Genomic DNA, 13,908 nt, shown 5'->3' with positions numbered 1-13,908 from the left:
TTTCCCTTACCATCTCATCATCTAACTCCTCAATGAGGAGGGATGATTCCACACGTTAATACCCAGCATCGAGCACTGACGAACACACGGTGCTCAACATGGCGTTCATATATTTCGGAATAGAATGCTTCACACTGCTTCTGATTCCAGACTGCCATGAAACACAATGCCCTGGTCTTAAAACATTCAAGACCATTGCTATGATTCGGAGTTTTCCAAGGTTTATTCTCTTCTTGTATCTCAATTCAGCCTTGCTTTCATGAAACATGTATTTTTTTTTACCGATTGCTGTCCCCCATACCAGTAGCTTCGAATAGGATATGATAATTGAAGTGGTTGGCTCTAACACTGTTTACTCCCTGGTCTACCTATTGGTAATAACTAGACAGCCATATCTCAATGGAGATGACATTTTATGACTACGCCACGCCCTTATTGTGAATTCTATAAGATTCTGATAACTATATAGTTATCATGTGTTATCTCATCACCTGTGACCGGTGAATGTTGAAGATATTAAGAAGTAACACTTTGCGTCTATTTATATATATCATCCCCAAGTCTACTTATTATCGAGCTTCTCCCTCCATCTGCAAAGGAAAACCTCGAGAGCAACTTCTTACCATGAACAGCACTATGGATACTGGGGGGATATACCACCAGCATGGGTAGTTGTAATTAACCTCACTGGACGCTGTCGTCTACCGTACCACCCTCACCTTTGAAGCTCCTCTTCTGCCAGTTCAACACTTCTCTACACCACCATGGAGGATCGACCAACCCCGACCAATCCGCGCTTTACTCTCGAACTTGAATTCGTATCATCTCTCGCCAACCCTTACTATCTGTCACACCTGGCAGTCACATATCCCAATCTTCTGGGTATCTCTCGTGCCGACGATGATGATGATTCCACCTCGCCAGATGCTCAGGCATTTGCAGCCTACCTAGCCTACCTCTACTCCTACTGGAAGACACCAGAGTACTCTCAGTTCCTCACGCACCCGGGCCCCACACTACGAGCGCTTCGACTACTCCAGGAGGAAACGTTCCGCCGTGATATTATTCTACCCCAGGTCATTGAAGGTCTAGCAGGGGTCAGTGTCCCTGAACCAGTTCAGACTGAGACCGAGACATCAGATGAAAAACAGGACGGTCAAAATGGAAACACATGATGTGGCTTAAATTCAGAACCTATGTTCGATGCGACCGAGATGTGTGGGATTTCCTGCAAAACATACAAACACACCCCCAGCAAATCCAAGTACATTTGTACATGGGATTTACACCCTAGTGATTTCATTGCCACCGAACCCGACTTTTGAGGCAGTCTGTTTTGAGCGTGGCTCTCGCAATCTCCTGTTTCCCATCTTTCAAGAAAGTATGGGAGATATCAGCGAAATAAGGGTATATCCTCGGTAAATCAGTTTCTCAGCCTGATTCACACTATGAGACACACGAATCGCCCATTCGAATGACCTAGCAGACTTCCAAGGTTAAGGGGAAAGAATAAGGGAGGAAGTTAAAGAACAAAAGAATACAATTCTATTTCTTCTATTAGTGACGACTATGCATGGGTGTAAATGAGATATGGTTAACATAGAGGGAGAAATCCCCGGTGCCTGTCACAGGCACCTGTGACCGAGGGTTAAGGCCGAGGAGGGGAAAGGACCAAGCGTTGGATTCAAATGTTTATATATACTTGAGTAAAATATATGGGTCATTTTATAGTATTATCTGACAACAGTGAATTAGTACTTATCTGTAATATTGAGAAAAACATTCAAAGTTGACTACTATATGAAAGATATAAGCCCTAAGAGACAGGTATGGCAAGAAATAAACCCGAAAATCCCGCCCAACCTTGTTTTTGTTTTTCTCCCCTTTCTCTCTCAACTTCCAGTTCTCACTCTTTTTATAAAAAAGAAAAAACAGGTATCTGTTCGACTCTTTAACCCTGACCCGGATCCCGTACGCGTTCTTCTCCACGCGGATCGGCCCCATCTCTCCCATGGCCCTTAACTAAGTCACCCCTCCCGACTTGTCTCTCTACCCATCTCTTTCGTGGACAACCCAGAACTACATGTGACACTACATTTCCAATGGAATCCGTTCGCCAGTCTTGTCGGCCAAAGCACCAGGTCTTGACCTTAAAATGTTACCCTAAATACCAGAAGGGGGTGGCGGAGGTCCGGCCGAATCCCAGCGAACTCTCATACCTGCTGTACTATACGAGCACGCGCCGCAGCAAGTTGACCAAGGTTGGCGGTTTCTTGGAAAAAAGAGTTGCCCGGGATGTCTGGAGACGCAGAATAGGGTGAGCGCAGATTTGTTCGCGCTGCGGATTCGAGACAACATGGCTGACCGGTCTTATTGCATAGAAATATTCAGGTAGCCCTGCATATCCTGGCTGCACTCATCGAAAAAGTTCCTCGCGACCTTCCCATCTACGCCCGATCCGTCATGACAATAATCGATACCGTTTTGCGATCCAATGACATAAATATGGTGGAGGAATCTATTGTGGCCTTCGAAATGTTCTGCCGGCATCAGGATATTGCGGCTATCGCTGCTGACCAGGGCCTCGCATATCAATACCGAGAAGTCGTGCGAACCTACTCTAGCTTTGCCGACCCGGATTTCACATCCAACTCGAACGCAAGTTTCAGCCCCCAGGTGGCCATCCGATGGAGAAATGCAGGACTGCGAGCCATTAGAAGCGTGGTTAGCTCAGAGACCTTGGCCGCCGACGGAGGAACGTCGCTGAAGCTCTGTTTGCCGGTGATCTTGAAGAACCTCTATTCTGAGGATGAGGATCTTCTTCCGACCCTAAAGGCCAAGCTAAGTGAATCGGACCCGAATGAACGTGAGGTGCCCAAACCCCGCCGAATGAGTGTCAACACAGTGCACACAGTGGATACGGCAGAGGGGGACCCTGAGCTGGCAGCACAGTCAGCCGCTGAGGCGGATCGTAAGGCAGAAATGGACGCTCGGCTCTTGGCCCTGCGCTGTCTCGAGCAAACCATCGTTTCGGGGAGTAACCGGGGCCAGATCCGTGTCACAGTAACGGTCATTCTACAGTTCATCTCAAGCAAGGGCTTCCCACAGAGTGAAAAGCGTGTCCAGATTACCGAGGGCAAAGGTGGCAACTGGGTAACATCTCTGATCGAACTCATTGCGAACTGGTGTCCGGTGCAAGTTCGTTTTATCATCTTGATCACAGCTATGGAGATTCTCCACGATACAAGCCCCAAGGAGGATGCTTTAGAGGCATCATTTACCATTCTCTCTGTGGTGGATTGGCTTCTCAGATCTTCCGTGAACATGATTGGACTTAGTGTCATGGATATCCTCTTTGGACTCATGCACTACGCTTCTGATATACTCTCACCACCAGAGCGTACTGGGTCTGCGGAATCAGAGAAGAAACCAAACCAAGCTGAAATTGTGGTCCCAATCTCTCCCCGGCGACAGGATCTTCTTACGCTACTAGAGCAGTGTATTGGAGATCTCGCAACGCACATCTACTACGGAGACCAAGTTGCAGACATGATGCGGGCTATACTCAGGCGATTCAAGCCTAGTTTTCACCATGAGAGTTCCGCACCATCCCCATTGGCAACCGTTCACGAAACCGGATTGAGACCCGCGGACTCGACGAATTCCGGATCTGAGACAAATGGAGAGAAAATAAACGCAGAAAGCTTCTCGCACGCTGCCGCTAAGCTGACTGCTCTCCGGGCCGTCAAGGCTATCTTGGTTGTGGCCAATTCAAGGACCCCAGAAACCATGTCTGGCGCGGAATTTAGACATCCAGTCGGAATCCATGTATGGGAAGGGACCCAAGTACTTCTTCGTGACGTGGATCGTGATGTTCGCTATGCCTATGCCGATGCATTCCTATCATGGTTGCAAACCGAGACCAATGGAAACGATCTTAAGGTGCGATTAGATTCACCCAAGTACATCAAGACAACCTCCAAGAGAGACCCCGAGCAGACGGATAGGTCAACTCGACGAGGTACCTCGGCCCCTGGCAACCAAAGGGACAAAGTGGCATCGGTGGCACAGTCGAACTTTCTCCGCCTTCTGCACCTGGCTATCTATGATGCTGCACTCGAGCTAGCTGGCGAGGTCTCCGAAATTCTCCTGCTGCATCTACTTCTTGTAAATCTTGTCGAGAATCTTGGGGTGAATGCCGCCCAATTCGGTGTTCCCATGATCATCAAATTGCAAGACGACTTGTTTACATCTATAGAATTGAGTTCCTTCGCAGCTCGCGTTAACATCGGAAGCTTGGTACACGGATACCTTCTTGCGTTGTCTGAGCATTTCGATATGCAGTCTTCCCCCGTGGGTCTTGAGATAAGCAATGAGATCCAAGACCGACAGGGCAAAGGATATTGGCTTTCCAAAATCCGCCTGCCCCCAATCGACCTTTACACCATTGTTTTTGACAGCGAGAAGACCCCTGGCAGTGTTTCCACTACTCTACCCGCTTTCACACCCTTCCGTAATGTCGAGGGACTTGTTTATATGATTGACGAGTCTTACCGCAAATCGATACCTTCTCCTCCACGAAGTCCCTCGACCACTTCCCCAGCACGAGGATTCACATTCCCGGTCCTTGGGCACTCCACAGCAACAGCGAAATCCCAGGTTGAGGGCGGCCTCCCATCCACTGTGAAAGAACAGATGTTGTCTCCGTGGTCTCGTGAGGCATGCTTGGCCGCTGTCGACAAGGAAAGCACCGGAACATCATCGATCAATGGCTCTCGGGCTACGGGAAATGCTCGCAACAACCAAACCAACGGGGCTACGAATGGCTCACCTGCCGGCTCCCAATATCACCGCCGCATGAGCATTCCGGAGATAACAGGCTCGTCATCTCACGGTTCGAGTAGAGGCTCACCTGTCCGCGTCAATGAGCTTCGACGCGTGCTTTCAGTCACTAACGACTCTCATGATCGACGCCTCAGTCCATTGCGTGGACGGCTCGATGCTTCGAACGCCAGTACCATTTCTTCTGGGAGCGAAAGCATGATCAGTGGTAACTTCTCTGTTTCCGAGATAGATGGGGATGCTGCCTCAATCCAACCAGAGAGCCAACAAGCACCCGGTGAAAGTGGAACAGAGACACCCCGCGCTTCGGCCGCGGCGTCTGTCGTTTTAGGGGATAACCCCCAGGCCGACGAATCTCCGAATGAACAATCCACGAATCGTGTTGATTCAGACGCAGAAATCCCTCCCGTCCCACCGATCCCTGTCGGGTTGTCAATCCCAGGCGGTTTCCCGAACGACCCACAGCGTTCGCTGAACTATGATCGCCCATCCACGGCGCCGGGTCCCTCACTAATGTCATTAGTGGGAGACAGGGCTGAAGCTAGTGCCTCAAACAACAAGCCTCTAAATCGCAACAAGAGCCGGTCCAACCATAGTCTTGCCACAGCTGGAACCCCTGAACTCTCGACCGAGTATGAGTCTAATGCCCTGGATGGCAGCCACCAGGATCAACTGAGGAAACTCCTGGATGGATTCCTCTCGCCCGGGGAGACCACGCTGACGAATGGAAACCGCCCGGCAACTGCCAAACCTGCTTCCAAGACTCCGCTGAGCGGATCTCACAGCAGACGACAGGTCAGTGGAGGCCTTGGTCGGCCACCTTATTGATCTTGGCTTGCGCCTTTTCATCATTCTCCAAGCATCTTTGCAGCCATTTCAATCCCCCGGCTCTTCATATGTTTATATAATTTTGTTTCTGCTGTAGCTTCTTTTTATTTCATCCACCTTGCCTTGCCTTGCATGGATCTTGTTTTCGCTCATGTCGAATGCTGAGTTGCTGGCTGGTAAACCCCCAACCTGTTCGACATACACATGTTCTTTCTGATTTGTCGGTTTCCCCCATTCGGTGTCTATCCTTGTCATCTTTTTCTTTTTTTCTTCACTTGCATATTTTATTTGAAAGCTCAGGCACTTGCTTTTTGTCTGTCAGCGCTCACATTTTTTTATTTGTTGGCTTGCGATGGCTAGTCGCAGCGTGGTGTATCTACATAGCTTCAATGTCGGTAGACATAAAATAGACGGGGCTAGAATGAACATAGCAAGAGACATCGTAGTTTTATGCATGTATAACAGCCATATGTGGTATTGTATTGAACTGCGACTTTGATACTAGTATCTAACAGATGAAGCATATATAGTTGGGATATCATATGGAGAAAACGCTGAAGAGTAAAGGGAACGATCAAAGTCCGCGCTGCTGTACAACGAGACCAGGAACTGAAGGACTGGACTCCTCCAGCGGAGCAAAATACTGTTCAAAAGCTTTGCGCAGGGTCTTTGCAGACAGATGCATATGCTGACCAGGGGCAGTATTGAAGTCCAACTTGCCCTGCTCATGTAGCTGCTTCAGCCCCAGCCAATCCTCCTTGTAGATCGGCCTCTCGTGAAGAGGTGTCACCTCGCCAGTAGTGGAATTCACCTCGGAGAAGAAAGCACTCTCCTTAGGAACAGCGACAGTATCCTCCTCAAACATGAACATCGCGAATTTATTCAGCGAGGCTAGGTTCTTCTTGTATGTCTCGTTCTTGACCGCACGCTCGTTGTTGATATCAGCTAGGAAATTGCTGTGCTGGAGGTACAAATCCAGCTCCTCTGGGTCGCGGAAGTACTGTGCCGGCACGACGCGCGACTGTGCAAAGCTCGTCCACCGTCCCGATCGTAGTAGTTCCTCGGCCCCTCTACAGAACCAGTTATCGATGGCGCACGACTCAAACGCCGAGATGCCATTGTGCTGGCTGCCAAATGTGACGAGGTTGTGGACGGGCGGGTTGTTGCATCGCTCGATGTACCCGCGTAGAAACTGACCACCCTGCGAGAAACCTAGCGCGTTGATGGCGGGCGCCGTACTGAGGATCGGGTCCGCGGCGAGCTGTTCGCAGACTAGGGCGATTTGCTCCGTTACGTTGCCGAAGAAGGTTGCAGAGCGATCTCCACTGCCGTCGTCGGCGAGTCGGATGAGGTGCACGTATGTACCAGGGTTGGTGGATTCAGCTAGTTTGGCAACTTGAGTGAGCCCTTCACGTTGGAAGTCATCGCCCAAACCGTGCCAAATCACGAGAGGGAGCTGAGTTCCGCTATCTGCATCTGTGCTGGATTGCCATGGGAGCGCGACCGCAAGAGCGTTGGTGACCAATGTGGTCAAAAGTGTGATAGAACGCATGCCTGAATGATAGAACTTGTCTTTGGGATATCAGGGCCGTTGATAATTGGAGATGAGTTGTGGAGACGGGGAATGACGTTGGTTCGACAGATACCAATCATGTGATGACCGAATGCGGCAATCTAGATCTATACGGACAAAAAATAGAGACATTATATGATATACAGAAGCATGAACAATTATAATATACACATAAAATAGACCAAGCAGCGGATTTCGCTAGATTGACAGATCTTAGTGGTCTCTATTCATACAGTGGACTAAACGTTCCCTTCACCCTCGTGTGGACTTTGGAAAGATCTAATGACTTCAACTCAACATTATACACTGGATAATTAGCCTTCGAAGTCATTTCTAACAGGAAGACGCACTGGTAGCTTAGGTACAATACTTCCAAAAATTAATGGCTAGGTGTTACTTACTGCGTAGCATTTTGTGAGTTACAGACAGGGGTTGTACATAGTAGTTTATTCAAATTTTATACAATAAATTGTGAAGCCTCACTATGTAGGGCTTCTAGTTTACATGATCAGAGTGATAGGGCCTACCTCTACGCAAAAAGTGATAGTCCTCGTTACTTCACTGGAATGTCGACGAACACAGTTTTTGGAATTACAACTATTGGGAGTGCTTGAGCTTTGAGTTGGTGGCTACAAAATATAAGCAGAAAGATCAGGAGGAGACCAGGGATATTCTGTCTAGTACGGGTGATGTTCTTTATGCCTATTGAGAGATAATCGGGAATGATCAAATCCCACGATTTATGTCAGTGTTGAATGGAAAATATGCCTTTGTTCCATTGATGTTACCTTACGGCGATATTCAGTTTTGGGCTGATCTAGAAATCCTGTGAGAAGACTGGCTGTTTATCTTGAAAGCAATAATTGCACCATATAGTTATCCATAAGTCAAAGAATCCTAATCTAATCCCATCAGTCACTGTCATACAGAGCATTAACATAGCTCTTCCATTTCCAAGTCTCGTGCAATCGCTTTAGGCGTCCTCCAATTCTTACCCACAAGCAGAGCGGGATGTAGACCGGTCAAGCAAATGCACGCAATTGAAATCATAGCGCCTTCGAGGATCATCAATGCTATTTCGTCGTTGGCCAATTTACTGTCGAACCCACCCTGGAGCTCGGCCACTCGGAATGAAGATCGAATCAATATAGTTAAAACGGCAGTTGCTAAACCTGATAATGAAACTCGAGTCAGTGGAATGTCTATAGAAAAGGTCAAGGTGATTTACATACCAAGCAAAAACGATCTCCTCATCCAGCTTATCGGCCGTTTCTGAGTATCGGGATACAGGCGTCTTCCTCGTAAAACCCGGACTCCGTACTCAATCGCTAGGATAGAGAATACTACTAGTGATGCAACTTGAAAGACCAGTCCAGCGATCATGATGTTGACACCAGTATCGTGAAGTGACTGTTCATCGGCGATTGAGGTAATGGCTCCACCTGCCGCTTGCAAGATCAGGGAAATCATATCGCAAGTCACGAACAAGTAGGTATAGGTTCTTGGTTTTAAGCGTGAGAACTCTTCGCCGTACACTGCAATGATACGACCGAGGCATAGATAGATTCCAGCTGTGAAGAAGGCAGGGGCAATGGTGAGACATATCAGATACCTAATGTATCACGCCTCGGTCAGCATACAATCAGTTATATGGTAGGCTCGGTAACCCACATCAAGAAAGCATCGAAGCTAAATGGGTTATTATGCAATTGAATTCGGCCCAAATATCCTATGATCTCCAGGATAAGGCCCGCGACCATTGGTACCATGAAACTCCAACATCGAAACACGATACCCGTACCGATCTGTCCAATGAGTATGATTGCGAAAAGAGCGAGATAAAAGATGTTTCCAGCCGTGTTAGGCTGATACTGGATGTAACCAGCACTCAATGGACATGTCTGTAAGGTGCAATCATCCGGATTGGACATGATGACGTTTAGTAAAGGATTTGGAATAAACCTTGAGGAGAATGAGTGTTGTTGAATTGATATCAACACAGCGAATCCATGATAGATTCGTCACTATTTATGTACAGACCCAAAGGTGTTTGGCCGTCTGCCTATATCCATAATCAATGATCATATTGAGGCTGTGTGGATATTTTTAAAACTTCAACTTGAGGTAATCTCCGAAATCCTTCAAAATTATAGTCAAAAACCAATAACCAACGCTGCCATACAGATTGATATGATATAGTGGATCTTCTAGTTAAGCCGTTGCCTGGCGGGTCACCGATGCCAAGACTTTTTGTACTTCGACCGTGTCCTTGTCCTTGTCCGTGTCCGTGTCCGTGTCCTTATCCTCTTCATCTCACTTTCTTGTCCTGTACCTTTCAAAATAGATTGACTATACTCAATTTGGAAAATGACATCTACGTTAGGACACATCAAAACGTGTCAAAATTGTGCTCATGGCAAAATCCGATGTATCCGAACTTCGGATTCTTCTATCTGTGATCGGTAAGTAGTGGAACTCGATCATCATGTTTTATACAACATACTTAGCTATATTCATATGCTAATATAAGGGCTTAGATGTCGCCGCCTTGATAAAGAGTGCTATTTTCGGCCCGCTCGACCTCGTTACAACCCCGCTAAGAAGGGGACGTAAGGCTCCCAAATTCCATTTGGTTCGTGATAGTGAATATAAGCTGACGGAAGCTTAAAAAAACTAGACGAGTCGAGGCACTCGAGGCCAAAGTGGATCAGCTCTTAGCCCGAGTCAATAATCAGCACACTAAACACCATGCTGATGTGCCTTTGGCCCTGTCTGACCCGGAACCTCATTCCATCCCAGATAAACCCCGAGATGTTATTGATCGTGGGATTGTGAAATTTGATGATGCCGTCACGCTTCTTGGATCTTTTCGGGAAACCTTGATGCCGTGTTTTCCATTTGTCTTTATCGCACCGGAAGTGACGCTTGCGCAGCTGCGAGTGGAGAAGCCGTTTCTCTTGCTGGCTATCCTCAAGGTCTCATCATACAAAAATATAGCCGCTCAGCAGAGATTGGAAGAGATATACCAAACAGAAGTTGCTGATCAGATGATCTTCGCCCATAAGCCATCTATGGACGTATTGCTAGGACTTCTTGTGGCTTTGGCATGGTGAGTCTGATTCAAAGTGGTTTATTGAAGACGGCACTACTGACTCAAAGCCTCAATATTCTAGGTCGCAGCATCAGCCCCAGCATGAAAGATTTTCCAGCTATCTGCATCTTGCTTGGAGTATCGTCGGTGATTTGCGGCTTGATCGGTTGTCGGAAACCCATTCATACTATTCACGGACGGCTATGAGCAAGGTTTCCCCAGTTGAAAACAGTAGTAGACATTCGGCGAACGAGAGAAGACGAGCTTTGATTGGTTGTTACGTGCTAACCTCGTGGTCAGTAAAAATGCCCATATCTCCCTTTATTACTGACTAAGTCTGGGTGTATATAGTCGCTCGACAATATTGCAAAAGGATCGCATGATGACTCGACTGTCATATGTTGAAATGCATGCACTTGAATTGCTATCCAATGCTGAAATTGCCAGTGATCGCTGCTTGGTACAATTTGTAAAATTACAACAGATCTTTGAACGGATCGATGACACTGTGATCACTACGGCGAATCCAGTGCGAGAGGTTGATATGCATGCATTCCAAACCGAAATCAACGAACACAGAACGACCTTGCTAGCAAAACCATCGGACAATTGTATGTGACAACACTTGTGGGTTTGATTGCTTAGCCTGAAATTATTGCTAACTCACCGTCCACAATTTAGCCCTCCTACAATTTCAACTACACACTCTACAATTGTTTCTATGCCAGGCTTGCTTATTTGATAAACATGAAACAGCCAACTATTCAGCTTCGTCTGCGCGTCGCTCCCATGCAGATTCAGGGCTCCCACCACATCTCCAAAGTGGCCATCAACCGTTAGAACTATCACCATTCCAGGTTGAATTTCTCAACCGCGGCATGACCGAAGCAAAGAAATTCTTTGATTACTTTTTCACATTTGCTCCGAATACTGATCGGCTGATCAGTCATACCCAATGGCTGCAAACAGGCTTTAACTTGGTTCTAGGCTGCAAACTGGCCGTCACGGGGGCAAAATACGCCCCACGCAGTCCACATGTTCGTGCCCTATGCTCGGCTTTGAATATGCCACACATTTTGCGGACTGTTTTACAACGAATCCAATTACTCAGCAAGGACAGAGTGACTGTAGATGGGAAACAGCACTCTAAATACTTCTACGAGGCATGGCTGTGGCGTATCCTTGAATGGTTCGAGCAAAAGTATCACCTAGTGCCTTCTGAAGATACGACCCAAATACCTACGGAATTATCCGATGGCGGCCTCGGGCCGTCTACTTTGGCCAATAGCGCAACCTCACAAGATATTCCCCTGATGGGAGAAAATTATAGCGCACAAGTGGCACAGGTAGATGGTACTGCCTTATGGCCGGACTTCCTTTGGAACATAAGCACGGATGACATACTCAATGGGTATATGGGGTTTCCGGATATGCTGTATCCCACATTGCAGCCTGGATATGATATGCCACTGCTATGAGAACAAAAGATATCGGTACTTTGCGAAAGCACAACACCAAATCAAGGGGCCAAGAGCTTGGTCCCGCGGTGGCATCATTCTGAGCCAGTTTTGTTGCTTACAGAAATAATCCAAGCTCAATAGGAGCTGATTTGATTTGGTCCTCCTGGATCTCGCGAATCAACGTATCGCTTGGGTAGTCTTCTAGATCTAGATCAATGCATCCGCTGGAAGCCCATTTTCTTCCTGAGACGAATAAGGAATGCCTAATGATACTCCTGTCGCTGGGGATACCTAGCAGGCACTGTGCTGCGTCTTACGCCTGTGCTAACTCTCTCCTAACACTTGAAACATGATTGAACGTCTTATCCGACAGAATGTTTGTTTTCACATACCTTGTGACTTGATCAGTAATTGGGCTTCTTATGATAAAACGGCCGTGCCTACCATGGAGAGATGACGTTGACACGACTACCATAGAAGCAAGCAGTTCTTCTCAATGAATGTATGATCCCGCGCATGGCTCATTTGCTCGCACAATATTGAGTATTGAGGGACTCGCGGACAGTCCAAAAAGCTAGCCCCTGATCCAATCAAAGTCAAAGATGTATCTTTCGGTGAGCTTTGCGTGCCATGTTACCGGATGAAATGGTGGGCAGCTAATCTGGCGGTATACAATGTGCCTTTAATGTAGTATATGTCAAGCATATAATGAGGATTCGTTAATTTTGAATACCGTTGGGATGTTGTACAAGATAGTGTTAACCTCAGCTTGAAGTTGTGCTTCTGCTAAGGAGTCGATAGGATCGACAAAAAAATAAATAGCTGCTAGATTCTAAATCGATGAATCCTCCGTTAAGGTACGATCAAGGATGTCAGCCTGTATAGAGATAGGATCGATGGTTGAGGTAGGGCTTGTGGTACATAAAATAAGTATTAGGATAACAAGAATTTGAAAAATTATAGTATGTAGTGTACATAGGTAGCCCTGGATGTACTCCTGGCTGAGATCTTACATCTATCAAGTCACACACGGCTCTTCTCTCCATATCTCATCCCTTTTCATCTCTCTATCTTATTGCTTTCCTATTCTATCCCTTTTTTTATTCTGCAACTCTTTAACTCCATTTCCTGGCTCCGTTGACTAAGTTGGTGCTTCGATACTCCTCTTTCAATATACGTTTCCGAGGCTGAACATGTCTGGGGTTAATTATAACAACCAGATAATATCCCAAGATACTTTTACTGTGTCACCAGAATGGACTGTGACAACTGCTGAGGATACTATCACCGAAACGGATTTTTCATCAAACGAAGTTTACGACCTAGCGAATACATGACTACACTCAAAGGGACAATCCACATTCCGCGACTGGGCAAGGAACGGCTCCAAAATGAGGCCGCGAGCCTACAGTTCATTCGCCGTGTAAGCAATATCCCTGTCCCGACATTGGTACGGATCATTCGAGGTCGATGGCGCCTATTTCGTTATCACGGAATACATCGACGGCTCTTCCATGTCCGAGCTTTCCGAAGATCAAAAAAAGGTGGTGTAGGGCGAAATCTCCCAGCATTCCACCCTCCGTCAGATCAAATCAAACAAAATTGGTGGCCCTTCCGGAATAGTGCTTCCTCCTAGTCGTGTTGTGGAATGCACAGACAATGATGTATGGTCTCAGTAGATTGCTGATAATCAAGAATATGTTTTTTGTCACAATGATTTGTCTCAGTAGAATATCATTGTGGATTCGCACACATTGAAGCTTCGTGCTATCATAGATTGGGAGTACGCTGGTTTTTTCCCGCCATACTTTGAAGCGCCTTTCTATCAGCGACTTGGTCCTTTCATCCGCAATAGGCGGCGAGCATAATGATGTCCCGGAATTACTACGTTTTCTTCAGACAACTGAGAGGTGAATGGATGGATCTTTGCCTGCATATGGAAACCTACACTTGTGTTGCACGGTTCACTTTCTGTTTTAACAATATATTCGTGGGATGGATGTAAAATCATTGAGAAATTCCACTTTGACTACGAAACTATATAATCGAGTATACATATAGGGCCCCTCTGTAAAAAGAAAAGAACCACTTGTACCAGCACTTGCGGCGTAGCG

General features: G+C 46.9%; 4 protein-coding genes across 4 annotated transcripts; 3 read left to right on the top strand and 1 right to left on the bottom strand.

Annotated features, from left to right (window-relative positions):
• Nucleotides 1-764: 764 nt before the first annotated feature.
• On the top strand, nt 765-1,175 carry PGRI_054900 (mediator of RNA polymerase II transcription subunit 31; the record flags this gene model as incomplete). The annotated part of the gene is made up of 1 exon (XM_040793203.1): nt 765-1,175. The coding sequence occupies one exon, from the start codon at nt 765-767 to the stop codon at nt 1,173-1,175; it is 411 nt and encodes a 136-aa protein (XP_040645170.1).
• A 927-nt stretch (nt 1,176-2,102) lies between these two features.
• On the top strand, nt 2,103-5,670 carry PGRI_054890 (uncharacterized protein; the record flags this gene model as incomplete). The annotated part of the gene is made up of 2 exons (XM_040793202.1): nt 2,103-2,317; nt 2,382-5,670. The coding sequence occupies 2 exons, from the start codon at nt 2,103-2,105 to the stop codon at nt 5,668-5,670; spliced, it is 3,504 nt and encodes a 1,167-aa protein (XP_040645169.1).
• Nucleotides 5,671-6,244: 574 nt separating this feature from the next.
• Nucleotides 6,245-7,222, bottom strand: PGRI_054880 (palmitoyl-protein thioesterase family protein; the record flags this gene model as incomplete). Its single annotated transcript, XM_040793201.1, has 1 exon — nt 6,245-7,222. The coding sequence occupies one exon, from the start codon at nt 7,220-7,222 to the stop codon at nt 6,245-6,247; it is 978 nt and encodes a 325-aa protein (XP_040645168.1).
• Nucleotides 7,223-9,656: 2,434 nt separating this feature from the next.
• Nucleotides 9,657-11,812, top strand: PGRI_054870 (uncharacterized protein; the record flags this gene model as incomplete). The annotated part of the gene is made up of 5 exons (XM_040793200.1): nt 9,657-9,705; nt 9,781-9,875; nt 9,931-10,352; nt 10,686-10,945; nt 11,091-11,812. The coding sequence occupies 5 exons, from the start codon at nt 9,657-9,659 to the stop codon at nt 11,810-11,812; spliced, it is 1,548 nt and encodes a 515-aa protein (XP_040645167.1).
• Nucleotides 11,813-13,908: the final 2,096 nt, after the last annotated feature.

Source organism: Penicillium griseofulvum (assembly GCF_001561935.1).
Source record: "Penicillium griseofulvum strain PG3 chromosome Unknown contig_84, whole genome shotgun sequence".
In the NCBI taxonomy this organism is placed as follows: domain Eukaryota; kingdom Fungi; phylum Ascomycota; class Eurotiomycetes; order Eurotiales; family Aspergillaceae; genus Penicillium; species Penicillium griseofulvum.
The sequence above is the reverse complement of the archived record's forward strand: the minus strand, read 5'-3'. Positions and strand labels throughout refer to the sequence as shown.